Source organism: Syzygium oleosum, unplaced genomic scaffold (assembly GCF_021117445.2).
Source record: "Syzygium oleosum isolate NSW1041296 unplaced genomic scaffold, Sole_v2.1 Sole_v2.21, whole genome shotgun sequence".
Taxonomy (NCBI): domain Eukaryota; kingdom Viridiplantae; phylum Streptophyta; class Magnoliopsida; order Myrtales; family Myrtaceae; genus Syzygium; species Syzygium oleosum.
This window is the reverse complement of record NW_026607505.1, coordinates 416,221-439,403: the sequence shown is the minus strand read 5'-3', so window position 1 is coordinate 439,403 and position 23,183 is coordinate 416,221. Positions and strand designations below refer to the sequence as shown.

The 23,183-nt window shown below is 40.0% G+C and overlaps 2 protein-coding genes across 2 annotated transcripts; one reads left to right on the top strand and one right to left on the bottom strand.

The window, feature by feature from the left end:
* Nucleotides 1–642: 642 nt before the first annotated feature.
* On the top strand, nt 643–5,423 carry LOC115677303 (protein SMAX1-LIKE 4). The gene is made up of 3 exons (XM_030600433.2): nt 643–2,354; nt 3,416–3,617; nt 3,783–5,423. Exons 1-3 carry the CDS (start codon nt 1,009–1,011, stop codon nt 5,364–5,366), a joined length of 3,132 nt encoding a protein of 1,043 aa, XP_030456293.1. The 5' UTR covers nt 643–1,008; the 3' UTR covers nt 5,367–5,423.
* Nucleotides 5,424–8,112: 2,689 nt separating this feature from the next.
* LOC115677304 (protein TRANSPARENT TESTA 9) lies at nt 8,113–20,121 on the bottom strand. Its single transcript, XM_030600437.2, has 21 exons — nt 19,584–20,121; nt 17,952–18,003; nt 17,793–17,869; nt 17,572–17,705; nt 17,384–17,480; nt 17,193–17,250; nt 16,559–16,667; nt 16,318–16,441; nt 16,044–16,230; nt 14,939–15,264; nt 13,530–13,618; nt 13,376–13,446; nt 12,712–12,822; nt 11,718–11,783; nt 11,109–11,246; nt 10,398–10,503; nt 10,248–10,316; nt 10,039–10,097; nt 9,661–9,820; nt 8,874–9,040; nt 8,113–8,728 (listed from the first exon to the last, which is right to left on the bottom strand). Exons 1-21 carry the CDS (start codon nt 19,634–19,636, stop codon nt 8,408–8,410), a joined length of 2,574 nt encoding a protein of 857 aa, XP_030456297.1. The 5' UTR covers nt 19,637–20,121; the 3' UTR covers nt 8,113–8,407.
* Between the last annotated feature and the right edge of the window lie 3,062 nt (nt 20,122–23,183).

Genomic DNA, 23,183 nt, shown 5'->3' with positions numbered 1-23,183 from the left:
GCGGACCCCACACGCGACCCCTTCTCTGCGTAACCCACATTTTCGTAGCTATGAAACCCCCCCCCAAAAAAAAAACGATTATCAATTGCATGCATCGCATTATCATATTACGTTCAATTCTATCTAAATCTTTAACTGAGATTTGCATGCATGCTGTGGCAGTGAAAACGGAGATTAAATAACCGAGTCTCTTGTAGATTACAATCTTCTGTTGCAGCTTTCCATCACCAGATCATCTTGGAGTTGATTATCTAAGAGGCACAGGTGAATCATGCCATTAAAGTTTCCTCCCCATCCGATGATATTTGTAAGTCCCCAGAAACCAAAATGATTATTATAAAGCGACTTTAGTCTTAATTATCACCAAAACAAGCACCTACAATTCTAGTGAGATATTAATTAGACCGGCCTTGGTCTTCACAAAAGAATGATGGGGTACTACCACCACTGTCTGTGACAAGTTAAAAAACCGGAGAGAGAGAGAGAGAGAGAGAGAGAGAAAAAGCAAATAAGTGGAAATAAAAAGGCTGAAAAGCTATATTGATCAGACACAATAGAAAAGAGAGCAACAAGGGGGGGAAAGAAATAAAGTAAATAAACAGCTCTCATATGGCGAAGAAGTATAAAGAAGGCTGCTCGGTCTAGTCTTGTTTTTCTAAAGCACATACTCAGCTTCCTTCATCGTCTCTCTCTCTCTCTCTCTCTCTCTCTCTCTCTTCCACGACCGTCATAAGAAACCAACCTATTCCCATTAGAGAAACGTTCCTGAGTCTTGCAAGACTCTCAGTTTCAGCTTAGCCAAACAAAGGAATAGAGAAAGAAAGCCAGAGCCTGAAGCCGGCTTTCTAGGTCTCTCTTAACTTGAAGTTAAGAAAGATTTTTTTTAAGGGGGGTTGGGGTTATCTTCACGCACCACTCAACAGAGAAGAAACAGCTCAACAATAGTCCCAAAACAGTGAGCTGGTCACAAAAGGGGGGGGTGGTGAGGGGGGGTTTCGGTCAAGTGTGATGCGTGCAGGAGCTTACACGGTCCAACAGACCCTCACAGCAGAGGCTGCTTCAGTCCTGAAGCACTCTCTCAGCCTTGCAAGGAGGAGAGGCCATGCCCAGGTCACTCCCCTGCATGTCGCTGCCACTCTTCTGAGCTCAAGGTCGAGCCTTTTGAGAAGAGCCTGTCTCAAGTCTCAGCCGCCTTCTTCTCATCCTCATCCTCACCACCATCATCCTCTCCAATGCAGAGCTCTTGAGCTTTGCTTCAATGTCGCGCTCAACAGGCTTCCCACGACCCCAGGCCCAATGCTCCATGGCCAACAGGCCTCTCTCTCCAATGCCCTGATCGCCGCCCTCAAGAGAGCCCAGGCCCACCAGAGGAGGGGTTGCATTGAGCAGCAGCAGCAACAGCCTCTCTTGACCATCAAGGTCGAGTTGGAACAGCTGGTCATATCCATCCTAGATGACCCGAGTGTGAGTCGGGTCATGAGAGAGGCTGGCTTCTCTAGCACCGCAGTGAAGAGCAACATAGAGGACTCTTCGGCTTCTTCTGTGTTCCAGTGTTACGGCTCCTCCGGTGGAGTCTTCTCTTCCCCTTGCTCTCCTTCTCCTGCCGACACGGCCCAACAGCGAGAAGTGGTCATAAACCCTAGTGGCAGTTTCTGGCAGACCCACTTGTTCAACTACTCTCCCGAGCAAAACCCAGTTCTGTTCTCTCCCCACAAGAGAGTTTTGAGCAACTGCTTCGTCGCAGATCCAGTTAATAATCCTGTGAAGGAGGAGGACGTCAAACTGGTTCTTGAGGTACTGTTGGGGAGGAATAAGAGAAGGAATGTTGTGATAGTGGGTGACTGCTTTTCACAGAATGATGGCCTTGTTGTAGAGCTGATGGCAAGAATCGAGAAAGGAGAGGTTCCTGAGGAGCTAAAATCAGCCCACTTCATAAAGTTTGAATTTGCACCCGTTCCCCTGAGGTACATGAAGAGAGAGGACGTGGAGTCAAACATGTCAGAACTGAAGAGGAAGATTCATGATCGTTCTGTTGCATCTGGATCAAGTGGTGCGGGTGTAATAATCTATACGGGAGACTTGAAATGGACCTTGGAAACGAGAAATGGTGGGGTTGAAAAAAACGGTGAAGTGTCAGCGGTATATAGCCCAGTGGATCATCTTGTTACTGAGATGGGAAGGTTATTATCAGATTACTGTGGGGGTTCGAGTACAAAGGTTTGGCTAATGGCAACTGCAAATATTCAGACGTACATGAAATGCCAAATGAAACAGCCTCCTTTGGAGATTCAATGGGGTCTTCAAGCTGTTTCTGTACCATCTGGTGGCCTCGGATTGAGCCTCCATGCATCCAGGTCCCCTCTCTCTCTCTCTCTCTCTCTCTCTCTCTCTCTCTCTCTCTCTCTCTCTCCCCATTATTTTTGGTTTTGGCTGGTTCACATGTCTTATTATTGTATATTTAGCTTTAATCATTGTGTCTTCCATTTCCGGTCATTCTTTTGAACGTTGCGTTTGTATTTTAGTGATCTGAGGGTGAATGGTATCAAAATAAGATCTGAAGCGCCTGTCAAGAAAAAGTATGCTTTGTGGAGAGACAGGCGTGAATGACTGTCCCTTTTGTTTCTTACATTTTTCTTTTGTCAGCATATACTTTACCTTGTAACATGATTATTCTTCACTTAAGAAAATTTCAGTAGCTCTAAAATTTTTGACGCAGACAAAATTTCTTTACAGATCGGAAAAAGAAAATTCCGCAGCATAAAGAGATTAGCTGTCTGGACTTTCGGCGACCAATTTGACTTTCTGCAATTTGCCTTTCGGTTTTCATGGAACTTCTTCTTATTCTGAGATAGGGCGATGATTACTCTAGGATTCAGGAAGTCCTAGGAACGACCCATATATATTGTAGCTTTTATTACTTGAACCATGAAAGCAAAATCTAGTATTTGTTTTGTGTTCCCACTGAAAAGCTTTTATGAAGTGATAATTAAATAAATCATGACAGTACTTACTGACCATGAAATAAAAAAGAATCCAGTTAAAGTTAGTGAAACGTGAGAAAGGATAACACAGATCTGGGAAAAAAGACCATGAGAATTTTTCTTGACTAGACCATGCCAGTTCCAACAGTGATCATGAATTTTTTTCCGAATTTTGGGAATGGGCTTTTTCTAAGTACTTAACCAACTCCTTTGTGTGTGTGTGTGTGTGTGTGTGTGTGTGTGTTAACTTTGCTACGTTTACAGGTAAAAAAATTGCTAACAGTCAGTTTCTCTGAGTTGCGTCCGTTTATGACACATAAAGAGGCACTACTCAGAGGATACTTTTGTCTTTCTCTCTTTGGTTTCTTGTTGTCTACTGAGGCCCTTTCTTCTTGCAAACACTTCTAACATGTACATACATCCATATGTTGCAGCAACAGCGACTCAAAACGACCATTGGCGAGTCCACCTCAGGTGCTGGACATAAAGCATCTGAGCAAGGAGGAAGGAGATGGCCTCACTTGTTGTGCTGAGTGCACCTCCAACTACGAGAAAGAAGCTGACCTATTTAAGTCTAACCAACAGAAACTTTTGCCGTCCTGGCTCCTAGGACAAGGCAATGATGCTCTCCGCAAGGTACATTCGTACAAAATTGGTTATGTTCTTATACCTTGCATTGTTTTTTTTTTTGGTAAGGTTATACCTTGCATTGTTCATTTATAGTAATCTACAAAAAACCATACTCTTATCAAGTACATTGTACTAGCAATGCACTTACCTCTAAAGTTGTGTAATTTACAGGAAGACTTGGCTGAGCTGAGGAAAAAATGGAACAGAGTATGCCATGGACTCCACCGGGACAAGACAAGGAGCTACGGTGCTTCCACCTTGTATGGAAATCAAAGTTCCATGGGAAAGGCCTACTGTAGCACATTGTCACACCCTTGGTGGCCTACTCAGAGCACCATCTTCCCTGATGCAAATTCAATCTCGTTTGCTAGCTCACCATGGAAGCCCAATCAGGGTTCCAATACTGTGCCCCGTTTCAGACGGCAACAGTCCTGCACCATCGAGTTCAATTCTGGTGCCTGGACTGAGAATAAGCATGGTGGGCCAGAGCCAAACTTGTATCCTCTCAAGAACACCGAAGGAAAGGAGGTGAAGATCACCCTCACTCTTGGCAATTCCCTTTTCGATGATCCAGGGAAACTGGCAGAGCAGAATATTGAGAGGATGTTGCTGCGAGGTAACATGCGACGGTTGCTTCAGGATAATGTGCCGTGGCAATCTGAAACAATTCCTGCAATTGTGGAGGCCTTGTTCGATGCCAAATGCACCAAGAAGGATAGTTGGCTACTGATTCTGGGAAATGACACTGTCGGAAAGAGAAGGTTGGCGCATTCGATTGCAGAGTCGATGTTTGGGTCAGCTGATTTCCTTTTCCAGATGAACATGAGAACAAAGCGTGGTAAGGAGGCCTCATCAGATGAAATAGAGGCAAGGACCTCAAAGCATGATGACAAACTTGTGGTTTTGGTGGAAGACATTGATTTGGCTGACAAGCAATTTATTAGGTACCTCGCTGACCGATTCGAGACTGGAAAATTTACAGATTCAAGCCGGGGAGAACAAAACCAAGGTCAAGTTGTGTTCATATTGACTAGTGGGGACTCCACGGGCTATGATAGTCGAATCAGACAGAATTCAGCAGTTCAGATGACTGTAAAGGTCATTGAAACAACAACCAATTCTAATCACAAGAGGAAATCCGAGTGGGGCTTGTCAGATAAGATGAAAAATCCAAGAACAGATGGGAACGAGAGCGCATATTTGGGTTCCTTTGAGAAAGGAAACATCGAGGAAGTACTCTCAAGGCAGTCCAGCTTCAATGCCATTGATCTAAATATGAAGGCTGACGAGGACTACGAACCTGGCGGGAAACCTGAGGACTTGAGCCCCAATTCAAGTGACTTGACCCGTGAAAGTTCAGGTGATATCCAATGCCCGCAGTCCTTCCTGGAATTGATTGAGAACCGGTTCACCTTTAACCGAAGCCTGACTCGAGATAGTGAGATGACGGAGTTTTTCTTGTCCATGATAAAGAAATCTTTCGAAGGGGTATACGGGGATGGAAATAATGTTAGATTTAGTGTAGAGGAGGGGGTTTTAGAGGAGATAGTAGCTGGTGGGGGGTTTTTTCTGAACAGTTTGTTTGAGAAATGGTTAAAGGACATTTTCCAAACAGCCTTGCAAATAGTCACAAGTAAGGAGAGGGATGGTATAAGTTTTAGGCTCTGTTTAGGGGGTAAAGGTGAAGGAAACTTGGAAGAAGGGTACATGAGCACATGCCTACCCAAGAAAATCCAAATTTCCTATGGGGACTAATCTGTTTATGTAACTTGCTAATGTTCATAAGGGGATGTGTTTATTTGGTTTGGTTCACTATTTTTTGTCAGCCTTCTCCCTGTAGACTCTCTCTCTCTCTGTGGAAACACAAATCAGCTAAGAATACTAAACATGTAGAGTACACAACAAATGTGTTTCGCAGTCAGGCATTAGGACAATAAAGGAAGTCAACAATCATATATATCCATCCGAATCTCAGAGACAGTGGTTAGATTTGCTTTGAGCGTCCGAGGGTAGGAAGTGACACCATCTAAGACTCTTTCAGGTGATGATCGACGTGCGGACTTAAATTGCTCTTTCAGCCTTGCATTTGAACTAATTGATCCGTAGTCGATTTCATTTCTCGTAATTGGCATGCCCTTCTGAAAGCAGGCTGTCAGGCGATCTTTTTGGTCCCTTTTAACCAAATCAAACCCGCACTGTTGAGAGCATATTAACCTTGAGCAACATACGTCCCTTCCTACTCCACTTCTTCTGCGATGGATTCTCTCTCTTTCTTCAACCCTCCTGTGCATATCATCTTCCGAGTTCTGTTGTTAGTGCGAGAAAAAAATGGTGTGTCCGCATCTAGCGTAATAATATATAACCTTGACATGATATACTCCTCCTCCCACTAAAAGAATCTGTAAATATATTAATCAAATATAGTAAGTGAGGATTACCGTACCCACAATCGACATTAAAAACACGATGAACAGTCGACGATTGTGCATTAAGAATGTGCATCATAAACTATAAAGTGGAGCAAAGATCATAGAAGATTACAAAGTGGGGAGCTTAGGACCGGGAGGATGTGGAATTCACTTAAGCAACCAAAGTTTATAAAGAGCCCTTTCTTTGCATAAATAATGTTATCCTGAGCAAGATCGACGTCTATCGCTTCATCCACTGTTTTGACTGCAACAAGTGGTCACTTGTATGATGAGGCATTTAAAACCAGAGAAAGGAGTCATCATAACCTTTTCTATTGGCTTCTATAAAGACGGAGGAACGCATCTTCTTCTCCACTACGAGCCAATGACACTTTCTAGTTCAAAAATCCCTTCTTTAGAATCTACATCATTACTTTGACTCTAAAGGCTTCATAATAAACCAAGATATCATTGCATCAAACGGCGGATGTGGGACCTGTCTTCCTATCATCGAACACATAATAATTCCCTCTCTCTCTCCAATTTGCGATATGATACTCAAACTTGCCCTGCTTTAGAAAAGTTGTCAAGTGTCCTAGTCCTAGTTCATTGAGAAAGTTGTCTATAATAGGGGAATGACGGGCATAATCCCGTTAAAATCCAATACCTAACATAATACTTTCCTCCGCCAAATTGATTGATGATCCATTAGCTGGACCATATATGTAGAATAATCGTACAATTATTATATGTTTTTCGTTTAGTGAGCCATGGATGTCTTCAATCACTTTCCTTCAGCTGACATATCCCTAACCAATCTCATTTCCCACTTTTAGCCACTAGTTCAGGCCCTCCATTTTCCTGGTGCTTGCTTTTGGATCTTGTCAACAAGCGCCCCTTGGGCACTAGTTGAGTTAACTAAAAATGGAAATAACACTTTCTTAGACACTTTGAAAATGGAAGAACTGTACACTTTAATGAACTTACGTTAAATCGAAAAACTTTAAATTTCCAAAGCACATTTAGGGTATGTTTGTTTTGGTTAAAGTGTTTTCCCGGAAAGTATTTTCTGGACTTTCATCCGTTTAGTTCTCCGAAAATGATTTGATCAACGAAAAATACTTTCCGGTCAAAATAAATATCATTTTTAATTTTAGGAAAATAAATTCTCTTATCTAAGAAGGTGAAAACATTTTCTGAAATTGCTTATCTTTAATTTGTCGATAATTTTTATTTTATTTTATTTTCTTTTCTTTTCTTTTTCTTGTCTTTCTAAGAAGGAATACATTCATGTATTTTCTTTTCTTAATAAAAATAATTTAAAAATAATAAATAATTTGAAATAATTTAAAAAATACAAAAAATTTTGATAATTTTCACCATCAGATTTTCCTCACCAAATAACTTAAAATACTTTCCAAGTCTTTTTTAGGTTTTATCCAAACACCGAAAAATGAACCCATTTTCCTGAAAAATGATTTCCCGAAAAACATTTTCCAGGATACGTTTTCCATGAAACAAAGGCACCCTTAATAAGTTTCGATAAGGGCCCAAGGACACTCATTAACATTTTCCCTCTGCTTTTTTATGGCCTTTGCGAATTCCACTGGCAAGTTCTCCCTGCAATTGTGTCGCTGGCATTTGCATGACATGAAAATTAAACCTGCATTATTTGGTTATTCGATTCAGGAGAAGAGTTATGTTCCCCCGCTTAGACAGAACTCCGAGGGAAACGCCGAGTACAAACATGATCAATGAGAATATTCACTGAACTATCTGTCTGTAGCAGTTACAGTTATGTAAGAAAACTGCAGAAATGCAAAACTCAGAAGACAACGACCTATGCCATCACTGTCCCAAGTATCACCCGCACAAAGGTCTAATATATCTCAAGCAAATGACCTCCCAGCCTGCTGTTCACCCTCTCAAAATTCAGATTGTGTTTTACTTAATCTCTCTCAAGATTCCAACAAATGGAAGCACTTTATCCAGTTCCTTAAATCCAGAAAGAACCGTAAAAATTACTGCAAATTTTGGAAGTACAGACCATAGATGCAGGGACAAAAATGTTCTGAACACAGGAACTCTTGATCTTGGGAAAAAAAAATTGCTCTGCAAAAATCACTAATGAGTTTGTCTGAGATGTACAATGATTTTACAGCTTTTGACCCGTGAAATATACATACTCTTGATAGTAGCTGCTAAAGAAAAGGGACAAGGCCGATAAATAAAAAATCGGGCACAACACTCATATACAAAGAATGACACACAGGAAGCTAATCTACAATTTGGTGTATCTACAAACAGGGCTCCTATAAAGGGTGAATAATCCTAATAAATCTCACCCCCACAAAATGTAAACTATTTTTTCAGCTTCAAACCAAGAAATTAATTGTTGGGTGCAAAGCTTTCGGTTAAAGACGAAGTCTTGTGCTGAAAAATGTCAGATAAACCTAAGGCAATTTCAAGGTCGAGTAAAGGTTTTAGTCTCTTCTCTACCTCATCACTCTGCAGATCTGTCTCTTCGACAATCATAGACAAAGCAGTCTTGCAGGACTCCTCATCCCTAAATGCCAGGGTCCACCTCCCATCCACCAAAGCTTTTGACTTCACTTTTCCATCCGAAGTTTTTGTGGGATCCAAAAAAGGTATTGAGGACGGGCGGATTCGCAAGTGTAACCACTTTGGGTGCTTATCATCGATTCTTGGCTGAAGACACAAGGAAGCAAACACATTTATGCAAAATTTAGAAGCCAGCTTTGAGAAGATTAGATTCCTCATGATCAACAACACAATCGATTTGACGAAATAAGTGACAAAACAGAAACGACACAATTGCACCAGCTTTCCGTACATTTGAACCGGCCAAAGGTGCAGCGACTCGGATAATTCCATGGTTCTGCTTCAATGGTAATTCTTCAGCGAGAATAAGCCATCCTGAAATTCCCGCAGAGACAGCAAGAAAGCGAAAGTGACGTTCTTTACCCCTCTCGAAGGCAATTCTACATGGTAGAGCATCAACTGCAGAGGACCATAAGCAGCAACGTTAAGTAAACCACATGATAATCCTACAACATCTTAAGTTACACAAATCTGACTTGTATGAAATCTGAAAAGTTGACAAAGGAAAAAAAGTTATATCTTCTCATGAACTTGACCCAAACCTTTAGAATTAACTCCAGGAAAAGGGCGTTTTACATATTCGTTTTAGTCGAGCCCAATTTTCAGAACCTTCGGTGTTCAAGTTTGTTAAGGTACCAGTGGTGAATAACCCAATGCATTTAATTAGTCATAGAGGAAAGTTCTACTCGTATTCAGCAAAACATAAAATAAAACAAGTACCATCCATGAATCTATCTGATTTCTGGAAACAATAACTTTTGAAAAACCCTCTTCAAAACCAGTTTATAATAACCAGAAAAAAGATTAGAAACAACATACATATTCTATCAGAATCCAATTTCCAATCTACAATGAGGAGAGTAAAGAACTCTCATTAGCACTAGTCTTCGGGTGGATAGTCCACTATTTGTCAACAATATGCATTCTTTACCGTTGTAACTCAACTTCAATTTAACAGTAACATTAAATTCTAGATAAATCCATAAATGAGTAAACTTTTGAACTTATGTTGGACTTACCAACATTTAATTCAGTACCAGGCTTTGGAACAGAAACATCGAGTCCAGATGTTTTTGCACGTGAATTTTCAGGGGGATCACCTTGTGGATTAATAGAAGGCTGCTCTGGCAAAGGTTTACCAAGGGAAAATAGCTGAAGTTGATGAAGTAGTACAAACACCTAAAACAAAAGCCGGAAACTATTAGGTATATAGAGAACCACTCAGCTGGCAAAAGATATAAAGATATTCTCTCAGAAAACCAAATGCAACCACGTGAATTGCAAAGCAAGGGTTTAGAGGAGGAGGAATCTTGAGAAGATCATTTCCCACAAACCACTACTGAAATGAACAAAACAAAGAAGCAACATATCAAACGTTACTGTAGACAGAAACAAACCTTTACCACCTCACACATCCTTTCACCAGCAGGGATGGATGATTCACTTGAAGCAACCTCTGTTAAAAGAAAGAGAAAGACTTATCATCTGCAAAGTGGAAAAGTTATATGGTACATAAATCACTGTGAAGAGTACACCAGTGAGATGTTAAAAAAACATAGTGGTGAGTATTATCTTGACTTCTGGGAGAATAACTAGTGACTTTTACCTTCATGGAACTTCCACTGTAACAAGAGTATGCTCTTGGGCTCCTTTCTGGGGGATGAAGCCTCAATTGCTAGAAATGGAATACAATTCTTCAGACGCATAAACAAACCACATGTAAGACCAGACAAGGTTTGGAAACTACGTCAAATACCTCTTTTGCACTTCTTCCACTCATTAATAATGATTGTTAGGACCAAATCGGGCCATAATCCTCTGGTCTCCTGTAAAAGAGCACGAGTACAGCTCCTGTATGATTCCTGCTTAAAAAGGCTGCCAAGTTACTCCTCAAAGTTTGTTGGCTTGTCATTAAAATAGAAAAATAACACCTAATAAATGAGAATTCCATGACACATGAAACTTCGTTTGTTTTCATCTTCAACACACAATAACCTGAACATGTCAGCAATAACAACTTTCAAAATTTCTCATTCATGGTTTGAAGGAAAAAATAGCAACTAAAAATAATACACCTCCAGAGCATCAACCAATAAAGAAGGAAAACAAAAGCAGGTGTTAAAACAAAATACACAAAGGATATCACAATTCCCAGGGGCCAATGCTTTGCAATTTAATTATCACCGCAGTTTGCTTATTCATTCTCACTACAGTCGCACATGCTATCACTGCAGCAAACTCACAATTCACCAAAGCAGCATTCGTCGAAACTTTAGGGATTTGCTTGGAGACTCTCTCCACAAAATAGAGCATCCCAGTGGATAAGACTGCTTTGGTCACTTTGACACCACTTACTACTTCGTTTTCAAGAACAACGATAAAAGTTCATCAAATCTGATTAAATGCAGCTCCTCAGAGGTTACTGTTTAAAATTATATCACCACCTAAATGCAGACATGACACTTACTTTGAGCAATACAAGATGATGACTGCTTAACTCTGCCTCGCCATGAGGAAGCAATTGACGCAAAAGCCAGCCCCCATCCCACAACGTCTCTCCTGGTATATTTGAGCGACAGAAAAGAGTAACCAACGCATCAAGCACCTTCAAGAAAGGTCACCGACAAAAGGCGATTCGTCAATTTCAAAGTGAAGGAATGCTCCAAAATCTTTGAAATGATAGTCAAACAATTGTATTGTAGTGTGGAAAACAAGCACATCATCCAATCATCATCACGTGAAGTTTCATAAGAAGCGTACACAATTGAGGACAAAAGAGTGTATCACTCTTACTGTTCACAAATAAAAGGCCAAACCTTCTAAGATGATCTTAGCCAATAAATATGTGTCACAAAAGACAAATCGTTTCCTAAGTAATAGGGTTGTTAATAGTTACGTTCAACTCAAAAACCAACATGCTAAACCGAACTGAAATAAGGACCAGATGAGTATCTGAAGACAGAAAACTAACCAAAGCGCGAGTTGGAAATCACCAGGAAAAGATTACATAGACTTATCACAAAATACAATTCTGAGTAGCCTCTAAAAGCAATATGTTGCTCAATAACCAACTTACCTGAAATCTGTGGCTCCTAGGGTTTGCTCCCTCTTCTGTTCTCGAAGTTGACACACAATACTGGTCCTGTTAGATGGACAAATGCAACGAAAAGTGTACGGAAGTTATCGCTTTTTGATTAGTGTCATGTATTCAGAGAGGTACCAAAGAACAATACCGACAGTACAACAATGACCCACTACAGAATAGAAGTCTTCCTAACCTAAAAGAACTCTAAGAACAAAATATTGTGCTTAGATTATCGCCAAAACCAAACAAATTAAAGCAACACGAGAGACATGAAGTCAAAGGAAAGCCAAATCCTCAACCTTCAGAAAAGGAAATTTTATTCTGATACGGGAATAGTTGCTACAAATCTTGAATATCATTTTCTAAGGACTGCCCCTTATGAAATGAGCCAGAAGTATAAGACGGACCAATCATAATAAGATTGATATTAAAAACACCAATTTGAGAGATTAGATACATCAGTTCATTTAATTAAGCTTCTTCGTCTTTTCTCAAAGGACTGGGGAATGGGGCTACAATAGAGATAAGGCACATCATAACAAGGTTGGATATATGATAGATACAAACACAAAAAAAATCCTAAAATTCACAAATCCCAAATTGATTTAAGTAGAGATGAGACTATATATTACACTCCAAACGATAACAATAGAAGTAGGTTTAGACTTCACAAAAAAGACGAGATGAAGTTTTTCTCCAACAATGTAAAGGTACGTATTTAATGTCCATACGACACAGAAAGAAGAATTGAGAGCTTTTTCCCACTAAATGCCAAATTGGTTACATAAGCAGATACTCTCACATCACTGCACCCTAGTCAAATAAATTTCTTCCAAGCTGGGATTAAAGAAATAAGTATAACAGAAACATGCGTATGAGCCTTGCTCATACATCAAACTTACAAACCTAAAAAGAATGACACAAAAAGCTAAAGGAAAAGGCACAAGAATTGAAGCAGAAAGGGAGGGGGGACATCAATTTATACCTTGATTCTTTGCAGATAACCATCTAGTTCACCACTTAAACCATCCTTCATTGAAATGCTTCCAGAAGAAAACAGTTGCTCTTCGCCAGAACCCTCGCCAACCAAAGATTCCTACAAGATATTGAACAGAAGAGAACAATAATAACACAGGCTTCAAGCACAAGGGAGAGTATGAGAAACAAACTTAGTTGACTAGACTAAACAATATCATCTACTTAAAATAGTATTACAAAAACAACAATTTGTTTTTCAAATGAGCTAAAAACAGCACAAAATCTCGTTGAAGGAAAAAGTGATGATGAAAAGAAAAACTGACCAAAGATGTACATGAAAACAAATTCAGAAAATGGTCACAGCTTGAGAATCTCTTCAATAGAAAGCTTCTCTTCAACCAACAAGTTTAGCAAATCTCAAGATATTGCAAATGGGTTTATAATGTATCATCAACAAGTCTTGATCAGACGGCCAACTCCTTCAAAGTATCACTGAATGAATTTTCAAACATCAGTTTTTTGAGGTCCAGATTTTGTGCATAACACTCTAGGAATTAATATCATTTAAGTACCACGTAATTGATAAAGCAAAAAGATGACTATTACAAGCAAGGCACTTTGCTAAATTTATTTTCAGAGTGCTAAAGCAATGCAGAATCATTAATGCTTACTAGCAAGAGTTTCTTCTGCTTTTTGCGCTGAGGAAGAATTCCAAGAGCATCCAGCATTGACTCATCCAGTTCTGTAAAAGCAAAGTTGAAAATAAATGGCAGTATATACCCAATAACGAATTGTAACCAAGCTGGAAAGATCCAACAGCACAACCTTTTGTCTGTAACAACTTAGCTAACACACTCAACGAACCCAAAACTTGAACATTGTTCCCATTTCTGATGTACAAAAGTAATGTCTCCCTGCAAAGTTCTAAATGTCAGAGAAAGAAAAATGGAGAAAATATTGGCAACAAACTTCTGCTAATTTAGCATTTCCTCACATAAAACAGTATAGAACCAACTACAAAACTCTAAGAGGGACCTCACTAAGCATGAAGGCATGATAAAACACTAAGTGGCACATTTATTCCATTACTTGGGTCTTTGTAACAAAATCGAAACCATAAGACTCAAAAGACCAAAAGTTAACAGTATCTTTGCCATATTCAACCGTTGTTCATGTTCTTTCCACATAACCTTAAGCTAACAATTGCCAAAGAAATTGAAATGATTGATTTGCTCCATCTTTCCAGAGGTTACATAACTTTTCTCGGAGTATAGTACTGACTAGAGGTCATATAACAATGAATTAATGATATATGGAGCAATGACATAAATAAAGAGAAGCCCAGAACGAGGAATCCTTAAATGAGGCGTCCTTATACAAGTCCACGAAATATTGAAAAGTGCATCATTAAAAGAACTTCACAAAAATACTTTCAGCATAATCCCCCATATCTTCATAAACATCCAAAGATTCTATCTTGGCTCTCGAAGTAAGTCATAGACAACAAGTACAAGAAAGCTTGCATCTCTCCAGGTTGGATATTTCATGTCAGAGAAACCTCAGCAATTAATCAGCTGATTTCTCTCTACCTCAGGTAATAAACGGACAAAAGAATGCTTACTTTCTCTAGAAAAAACAAATGAAGGAAAGTCATCAGAATGGTGCAACCCAGCACATGAATCCCAAAAACTCACTCTAATACTTATTTATCAAATTTGATTTTTTTCTACTCTTCCAATGTCCATGGAACAGCAATTCCTGACCCTCAATCAACCATCAAAGCAAACCCACAACTTGCAGTTAAGAAAACTCACAAGTTCTTGATTAGTCCCTAATTAACAAAATCTGAGGCCTCTTTCAGAGAAGACGCCACGAAATTTGCTGCTTCTAAGAACTATTTGAACAAATAACGATGACAACAATTTAAAAAATCCAGTACATGTCACTGGTAAAGCATTCCAAAAGCATAGAGACATAATTTTCCTCTATCAATTCTAAGCATCGTCAATAAGAGATAAGAGAATATAGCTTCTCTCTAATTTCTTTTTTCAATCTCATCCACTCTAACATGAATCAAAAAGGAGATATAAAATTGACTCTATTCTCGATCTTAAATTAAGGGATGTAAAAGCATATGGCAATCCTAAAGATCCGTAAGATCAACTGGGGATCCAAAACAACAAATACTAAACATGTTAAGGATCTATGGAAAGCTCAATCACACGTCATGTTACCTCAATGCAACAGAGGAATCGATACTAACATTTGCCTTGATGGCAGCCTCTTCATGAACTTGTGTACCACTAGAACAGTCAACCAGATGGGCCTTCAACTTTCGATCATTTTCACTGCCAAGACTTTCGCTGTCTGGTTGTTTGCTTTCGTTGGTAAGTTCATGAACAGATAAGAAACCATTGGCTTTATTCCCAGAATTTGCAACGAACACCTCCGGAGGAAAAAAAAGCCCAGCAGCTATACTATTCGCCAAATCTTTGATCTTAACAATATGAAGGATGCAGCAAATCAAGTACAAAGAAGTGACAGAACCAATCTTTACTTCCTGCACTTATTTAGTACCAAGATATAGAGAAAAGATTAATGCTACATAAATTAATCAAAATGGACAAATGTTATAAGAAAAAACCCAACTTTTCCACTGCTGTTCTCTAATCACATTGCAAATCATGAATCAAACACCTCACTGCTTGAATTAGAAAAAATAATATAATCAACTCATAAAATTGATAACAGAACCCAATACATAAATAAACATCATCTCCTCACTAAGGGTTCATTTGGTATAGTTGTAGCTGCACTACAGCAGTATTGTGCTATAGTTACGTTATAATGTACTGTTGGCGAAACTCATTTAAAGCTATGACACTTTCATGCTGGGTGAGCAACTTTGTAGAAGCTACCGGGAGATGTTATAACAGTAGTTATGAAGATACGTCAATATTGCAAAGTGGAAACCATTTCACCGCGATATGTCAATTCCTTGCAACGATTACTTGATTTATGATGGGTACTCTTCTTCAAGGCCATAAGATGATCATAAAAAATCCAATATTCCTTTTTTTTCTTGTATGGCCATTCATCAGATGCCAAAGGACGTAATAAAGCCGATTTAAACAGACCCAATAGACTCAGTTGCGATCCAAGTCTAATTTATTTGATACTTTTGGTCCAAAGTTCAATGTAAGTTTAATTCAGAAGAATATAACAGTATTGGATCAAGAATTTTATACATGAGTTAAGCCATGAGGACACAAGAACCATGAGGACCAGAAGAAAGCAGAAAAAACAAAGCCACTGAAGTCAAGAGGTTAAGTCATTTACATAAGCCGGTTCTGTCTTCAGAGAAGGAAGGAGCAACGGAAACACCAAATGCTTCAAAAACTTGTCAGTCAATAACCTCCCAACATCAGGAATTCCAGCGGAGGTGATATCACTAAAATAGTACAGAGTATCCTCAAGCTCATCTACTGCAGCAAAAATAGTAGATGATGGTTCTAGCGCGGATTTTCTGCATACATAACCATAAAATTAGTTTTAGCATTTCAGGGTGTTCCCCTTGATATACAGAAGAATTGTGAAGCACCCAGAGTCTTACTTCAGAGCATCTGAAACCAATTCACTCAACTCCAAGCACTGCTTGCGGAAGTATTTGACCAAGTTTGAAAAATATTTAGACTGTGGAGAGCTGGCGACAAATCTATTCACAGTTTCATCACCAACTAAAGGCAAAAAAAAAATCTCAAGGTAAACACATGGAGCTAAACAAATTGACACCACAAAGAAAGGAACATCAGGAGCATGATAGTGAGAATATAAGGAGATAACTGGGAGCTCACCATGGTAAACATTAAGTGAAAGAGCACGTATGGCCGTACGGACCATATTTTCTTCATGGAAGGCGAACCGTATTGCCTCAGTATATAGTGGGAAAGAAACTACGTCATCCTAGATGTTCCACAGAATAAAAGAAATTTTAAGAGAAAGAGAGGGCAAAAAAAGCAAATAAAAATTCTTGGACTTGGCATGGAGAATCTGTAATTTCAGTTTAAGGTTAAAAGAAAAGCTAATTTAGCATAACCGGTCAACCATTAATTACATTAGCATATGCAAATGGGGGACGGAAAATGAACAGAAGAGAGGCTAGGAGTAATGGCTGTTGAAAGAAAGCAGGAACCAGAATCAGGGAATGATCCCAAATATCAGATGTAAAAACTCTTTCCTTTTATCGATTTTCTTTTCTTTCTTCTTTTTTTTTTTGGGGGGGGGGACGGAAAGGAGGTGGTGCAATAGATTGTCACATTGTTATTTTGAGAAAAATTGATGAAAAATCATTTTCCTAATTGCAAATATGGAAATTGCAATACAGTGATGCCCCTATTCTTCACTAACAAAGACAATGAAAAAATCGTTACCAATGAAGTATATACGGGCAGGATGAGGAAAATAGAAGATGGAAAAGAACAAACTCACATCTTGAGTCTTCACCAGCAGAGAAATTGTGTTTTTATTTAGCTTCCCACTTATTGCTCTTTACATGCCGCACAATATATAGCAACATTGAGAACAAAAGAAAATAGCAGTTAAAATTACAGTTACAAAGGGATGAGAAACATAAAGAAAAGTTACCAACTACCTTAGTAGTAAGGAAGTAGACTACAAACCTTAAGAAAGATATATAGTACGATAGTAGCTCCTCATTGTCAAAGTTGAATGAATAGGTTATTAGGTAGTTGATATGCTCATTACTGAACATATAATCTGCAACATACCCATGACAGACTTTTAAACATCTTGTTGAACAAACTTAATTTCAAAGTGATATCCAATAAGCTCCAACAAAGAAATTTACATATGGCATGTTCACTTTTGAGGTTTTGGATCATTATACTCAATGTCTGAAGCAACTGAAGTGAAACACTGACAGGTCTACTAATTTTCAAAATTCGTACAAACTCGCCCATGACTTGCTTCTCCATAAAAAACCTGCAGCAACCAGAATGGCACAAAATCAGCTGACATTTCCCCATTTGAAGTTTTCTAATAATAAAAGTTAAACCTTCAAAGACTCACTCGAAAAAGGCGGAGTCATGCTGATCACCATATGTTATCAATTCCGCAATTGATCGCAGGGCCTCAATGACAAAATCCTACACGATCACATACAAGTAAAAAGTGCATGAGAAGAATGCACTGTTTAGCAACGTCAAATTAATAATTTATCACCATTACCTTGTTCACCTCGTTGACAACTTGGATCTTAAATAGTTGATCAGTTAAATATCTGCAACAGATAGGAAAAGGTTGGCCTTCAGAACCAACACTGCTACGATAAATGCAAACTCAATTCTCTTCATAGAAGTACATGTTAGGTGTATGTACACATTAATGCTCCAAGACCTCTAGTGCTGAAAAGTCCTGTAGCTTAATTGTTCCTATTTCTACTGAGGTTTGTGTCCAAAAAGACTATGGCTACCCCAGTTACCCTCGTTGTGGATTTCCGTTCATTCAAAGATCTGTTTGTTTTTCTACCTTATTTTCCACACAAACAGACTTTGAAAAGAAGCCCACCAAATACCAACAACATATATAGAGTTGTCCGTCAGAAATTTTGAAAAATACAACTTCTTGAACTTCTACGGCTTACCATCTCGAGCTTGAGCATCTCAACAATCTGAGTAGAATTTGGGAATGAATTCATCTAAACTCAGTAAATTATATTTTAAGTTTCAAGTATACCTTGAACATCTTCAATCTATCTACACACCAGACATACAAATGCAATTTTCTCTATGCATCACATAACCATGCCTCGAGGTCCTCTAAAGAGCCATTTGAGAGAAGCGTAACATGGACTTTGCAAAGTATGACAGAATGGCTTCTCTTTCGTTCAGATATAGCGCCTGGTTGTGCAGGTACGCCATGGCAATGTTGATTTATACTGCACTTTGATGTTGGCACCTTACTTTTGTGTCAAGTTTCATTCGGAATCTATAGCCATCAAAACATCTTAGCTGTTGCGCTTGCTGAACCTCAAGCTCGTTATCATGGAATTAGCGGATGGTCACAACAAACCCCATATAGCAGCAAACAATGATTTTCTTCCTCTAGTTCTCCAAATCCCCTTGACACACAATGAGTGGTCATAATGAGCATGTTACTATAACGGCAAATTGACCCCTAGACGTCCGGTACGCTACTGTTGAATCAGTGTACGTTAGGGACGCTGATGCTCCTCCTGGTGCTCCTTCAATTAAGGTATGATTTATACAAACTTTTTCAGACATCAAATCACCATTACGTGAGACTCTCTCGGAAGCACTTCACAGTCCACTACGGTATCTTATATAAGATATGAAAGACTAAGTACATGATGCAAACTCTTTCTACAGTATCATGTCATCGAGACATCCAAGCTCATGAAAAGCGGCCTGCCCGACCAATGACAAGATGTCCACATCCCTACCAAAAGAAGGTTTTACCTTCCTACTATTTTGTTCATCATGTTGAACTGGAAACTCGGGAAGTAAAGAATATAAATAAGAGAACCGCAGAATGGACGAAATGACAAGTAATCAGCCTTTGCTGCCACCATCACATTCACGCGCTAAGTAAGAAAACCGTCTCATGGAACAACAAAGAATGACGATCGCCAGCAATTTACTTAGGGTCCTACCTACACTATAATACCGGCCACGCAACTCGTGCACCGGCAAATTTTACATCAGCCTTGCAACCGCTCAAGCAAGACATGTGACAAACGAAACATATACGTACATGTACCTATCTACATACATACATACATATACATACACATACGTACGTACGTATGAGATGGAAATTCACGCATATTGCATTGCACACCTGAGCTCGTCAAGGGAAAGTCGATTCCTCGATCTCCAGAAGGCAAGCCACATGATTCGGGACAATCAGGTCACCGGATTCCGCATGCTAACCGAGCTCCAATTCGATCCGCGGCGCACGTACTTTAAGCTCGAGGAGGAGTGAGATTTGGGAATTGAAGAGCGGAAAGGCTCCCGGATGGGACGTGATGTGATGTGATGTGATGTGATGTGATCCGGGGGGGAGGGAAGACAGCAGCAGACGAAGCTGGAAGGCGGGGTGTCTCCGTTCGCCCGACGACGACGGCGGCGGCGGGGGGCGGGAACGACGACGAAGGGCGGCAACTCCGGCGAGTGAGGACGAGAAACGAGCGAGGAGATTGATGAAAGCGAAGCGAAGACAATTGAATTGGCCAGAGCAGAGACGCAGAAGACACGAACGCAAACAAAAAGGCAACTTCGGGCGTGGGGGAGGACGAGGCGGTGGACAAGCTGGCAGCCTGGCAAAAGGCGAAATTGCGCTCCGCTTCGTAATTCAAGTCGGATCCGAGGTCATAGAGGATCCGAACGAAGCTTGGACAGCTTGGCGATGAGAAGGAATATTCTCTTCATTTTACCGACGCGGAGTTGGGCCCCCGAAGAGGCCCGGCCCATCGATTAGCGGGCTTGTTGGAAGGCCCATGCCACTCGGGCCCAGATACGGCCCACGCAACAGCAGCCTTAGCAAATCGGTTCGCGCGATCGCACGGCCGGGCCTGGTCCGTGGGCCCGGCCCATACCGACTCCCATATTCATGGAACGTTCTCTTTCGATCGTCACTGGGGCGTGTGATTGACTAACAATAGAAAACGAGTAGAAAACGAGGAGAAGTTAGCCAGGAACCAGGAACGAAGCCGACGTGCTTTGACGGGCTACCGAGCAGCGAGCACATGACATCACGAGCGTCTGCCAAGATCGGTAGACCGAAAGTAAGAGATGGTCATTAGTCAGCCTTAACGCGTTAAAAAAAAAAAGAAACCAAAAAGAATCCTCAATTTCGGCATGTTTTGCATGTTACACTCCCGAACCACATGTTTAGGAAACGGTAGTCAGGTCAAGAAAGCATCGTTTGTCAACATGGCTAATAAAGGGATGACGGTGTCTCGCGGTCGTACCGCGGAGCTTGCGGAAGTCTGTGTCGTCGATGAGAAAACTTGTACATGGGTTTATCACGTGGATGCATGCATGCGTGCATTTTGGGTAATCATTAGCAATCATCGTTTGTCAATATCATAAATTAGGTGTTCGTGCTTTGAAAAAACGCAACACCTTCCCCCCCCCCCCCCCCCCCTCTTCTCTCTGGGTATATACTTTCTTTCTTCCGTAGGTCTTGAAAAATTACCAAAAAAGTTATAAACATATTTTACTAATATCAATTTAGTTCTAAATGCTTTAATTTGATCAATTTAACTCTCAACCTTTTGACAATTCTCCAATTTAGTCCTTTCGACCTATTTTGACAATAAATCGCCTACATGGATATTGTCTGTGTCACGTAAAATGGCAGGCACTGACATGAATAATTTTGCAATTTTAGAAAAAAAAAATTGAATTTTTTATTATTTTTTATTTTTCATTTTATTTTCTATTTCATTTTTCATTGTGGGTGGCGACCCCATCGAACACAATTGAAATAAAGAACAAATTTATTAAAAAATTATTTTAAAATTATAAAGATATCCACGTCAGCGCTGGCCGGCATCGACGTTAGTGATCCGCGGCCAAAAGGACTAAATTGATAAATTATCAAAAGGTTGAAAAGTAAATTGACCAACTTAAAATGTTTCGCACCGAATTAATATTCGTATAATGAATTTATGATTTTTTCGGTAATTTTCATTGGGCGTAGAAATAAATCGTTCCTTCCTCGTAAATAAGTAAGCACTTTCGAATCGGGTATTCAAGTTGTATCTATGCATGTTAACATAGGTGCAAATCGAAAGAAACAAATCTCTTGGATTCCATCTTGGAGAAAATAAGTTTACGCATTCTACACGTGGCATTAAGAAATTCAAACATCGGGGTCTGGGAAGCTAGTGGGGAAGACAACCGACTGATCGTCAGTTCTTTAACCTGCCCATTTTCTAATGCCGCGGGAACCTTTACCTGCGTAGGCGCTGACGTGGGGGGGGTGCGCACTGTCCATCCCCGCGCGCACGTTAGAGAGGCTCTCCCTTGGGGAACCCATGGGCGTGCGCCGAAGTATCTGGGACCGCCCGGGCAAACAAACAGCGCTGGGAATCCCATCGTCAACGGGCTGAAGGAGACCCGAACGAAACAAATGTCGCTCTCGGTGGGCCGAACGAACGTTAGCCTTTCTGCGGGTCATGGCGCTTACGTGTCGCGCGCCGAGACGCCGTCGTGCGCCCGATCCGAACGACTTCCAAAGTTAATTCGTGCGCTCGAGAATTAAAAAAAATAATAATAGCAAAAAATTGGGGGCTAGACCTCGTGTAGCCACGTCAGCTCGATCGACTTTTAATCGTGCTTGCTAGTGCTAGTGCGACACGATCTTTTTCTTTTCTTCTAGTTTTTTTCTGGTCTGGATTTGACAATTGGGGGGAACAGATGAGGGAGACGAAGAAGTGACAGCGCAGATTCGACCGTGGGGCGCTGGGTTGAGACATAACTGCCCCGCTCTCTTCCGACCTGGCGTTTCCTTTCCAAATTTCACTTCCTCCCCCCTCGTGTTTCACCGTCATTTCCCATTCATCATTTGTTTTATCCACGACCGGAGATAATGACATAAATAGCCGATTAATTTTGATTGTGTAATTTCTGAATTTCTAATTTGTTCAATGTTTAATGCGATCTCTGAACTTCCAATATGTTCAATGTAATCCCTAAATTTTGTATATATGTTGAAAACAGTTCCTAAACTGTCTTTGACAATTTTAAAATATTCAATATTGTCCATGAACTAAAATTAATGAAATGACAATATCGAACAATTTTTATAAATTCTATGGACTAGTTTGAATACGTATCAAAAGTTTAAGGATCACATTGAACATTTTTATATAGCTTAGGGACTAGTTTAAAACATGTACTAAAAGTTCAGGGACCGCATTGAGCAAATTAAAAATTCATGGACCATATTGCACATTGGGTCAAAGTTCATGAACCTTTTATGTCATTTTCCCTCTTGAATATCATATTCTGTCCGACTCTAAAAATATAGCTACTTTTACTGTCCCGTATCTCAAAAATCTCTCTACCTAGCTCATGTGATAGGACTTTTTCACACGAGATTACGAATGGCCAGACTGGTTACGAGATTTATGTCCGAATTCTGTGAACGTTTGAGTATCCGATCCTCAAAAAGACTTGTAGGGAATGCTAGTGCAAGAAAGGATGCGGATTCACGGTATTAATGAAATTGCATGAAATGCGATATATCCAACTTATGTTTGTCTCCTCCATTTGCACTTCAATTAATGTTAGTCATGGTGGTCCTTCAGCCTAGGACATTTGAGTTCTCTGGTCCTTTGCTAATCGGGGCTACTTAACCAACCACCGAATCGCAAATAATAGTATTGGTTACGAGATTTATCTTTGAATTCTGAATGCTTGTGCAAGAAAG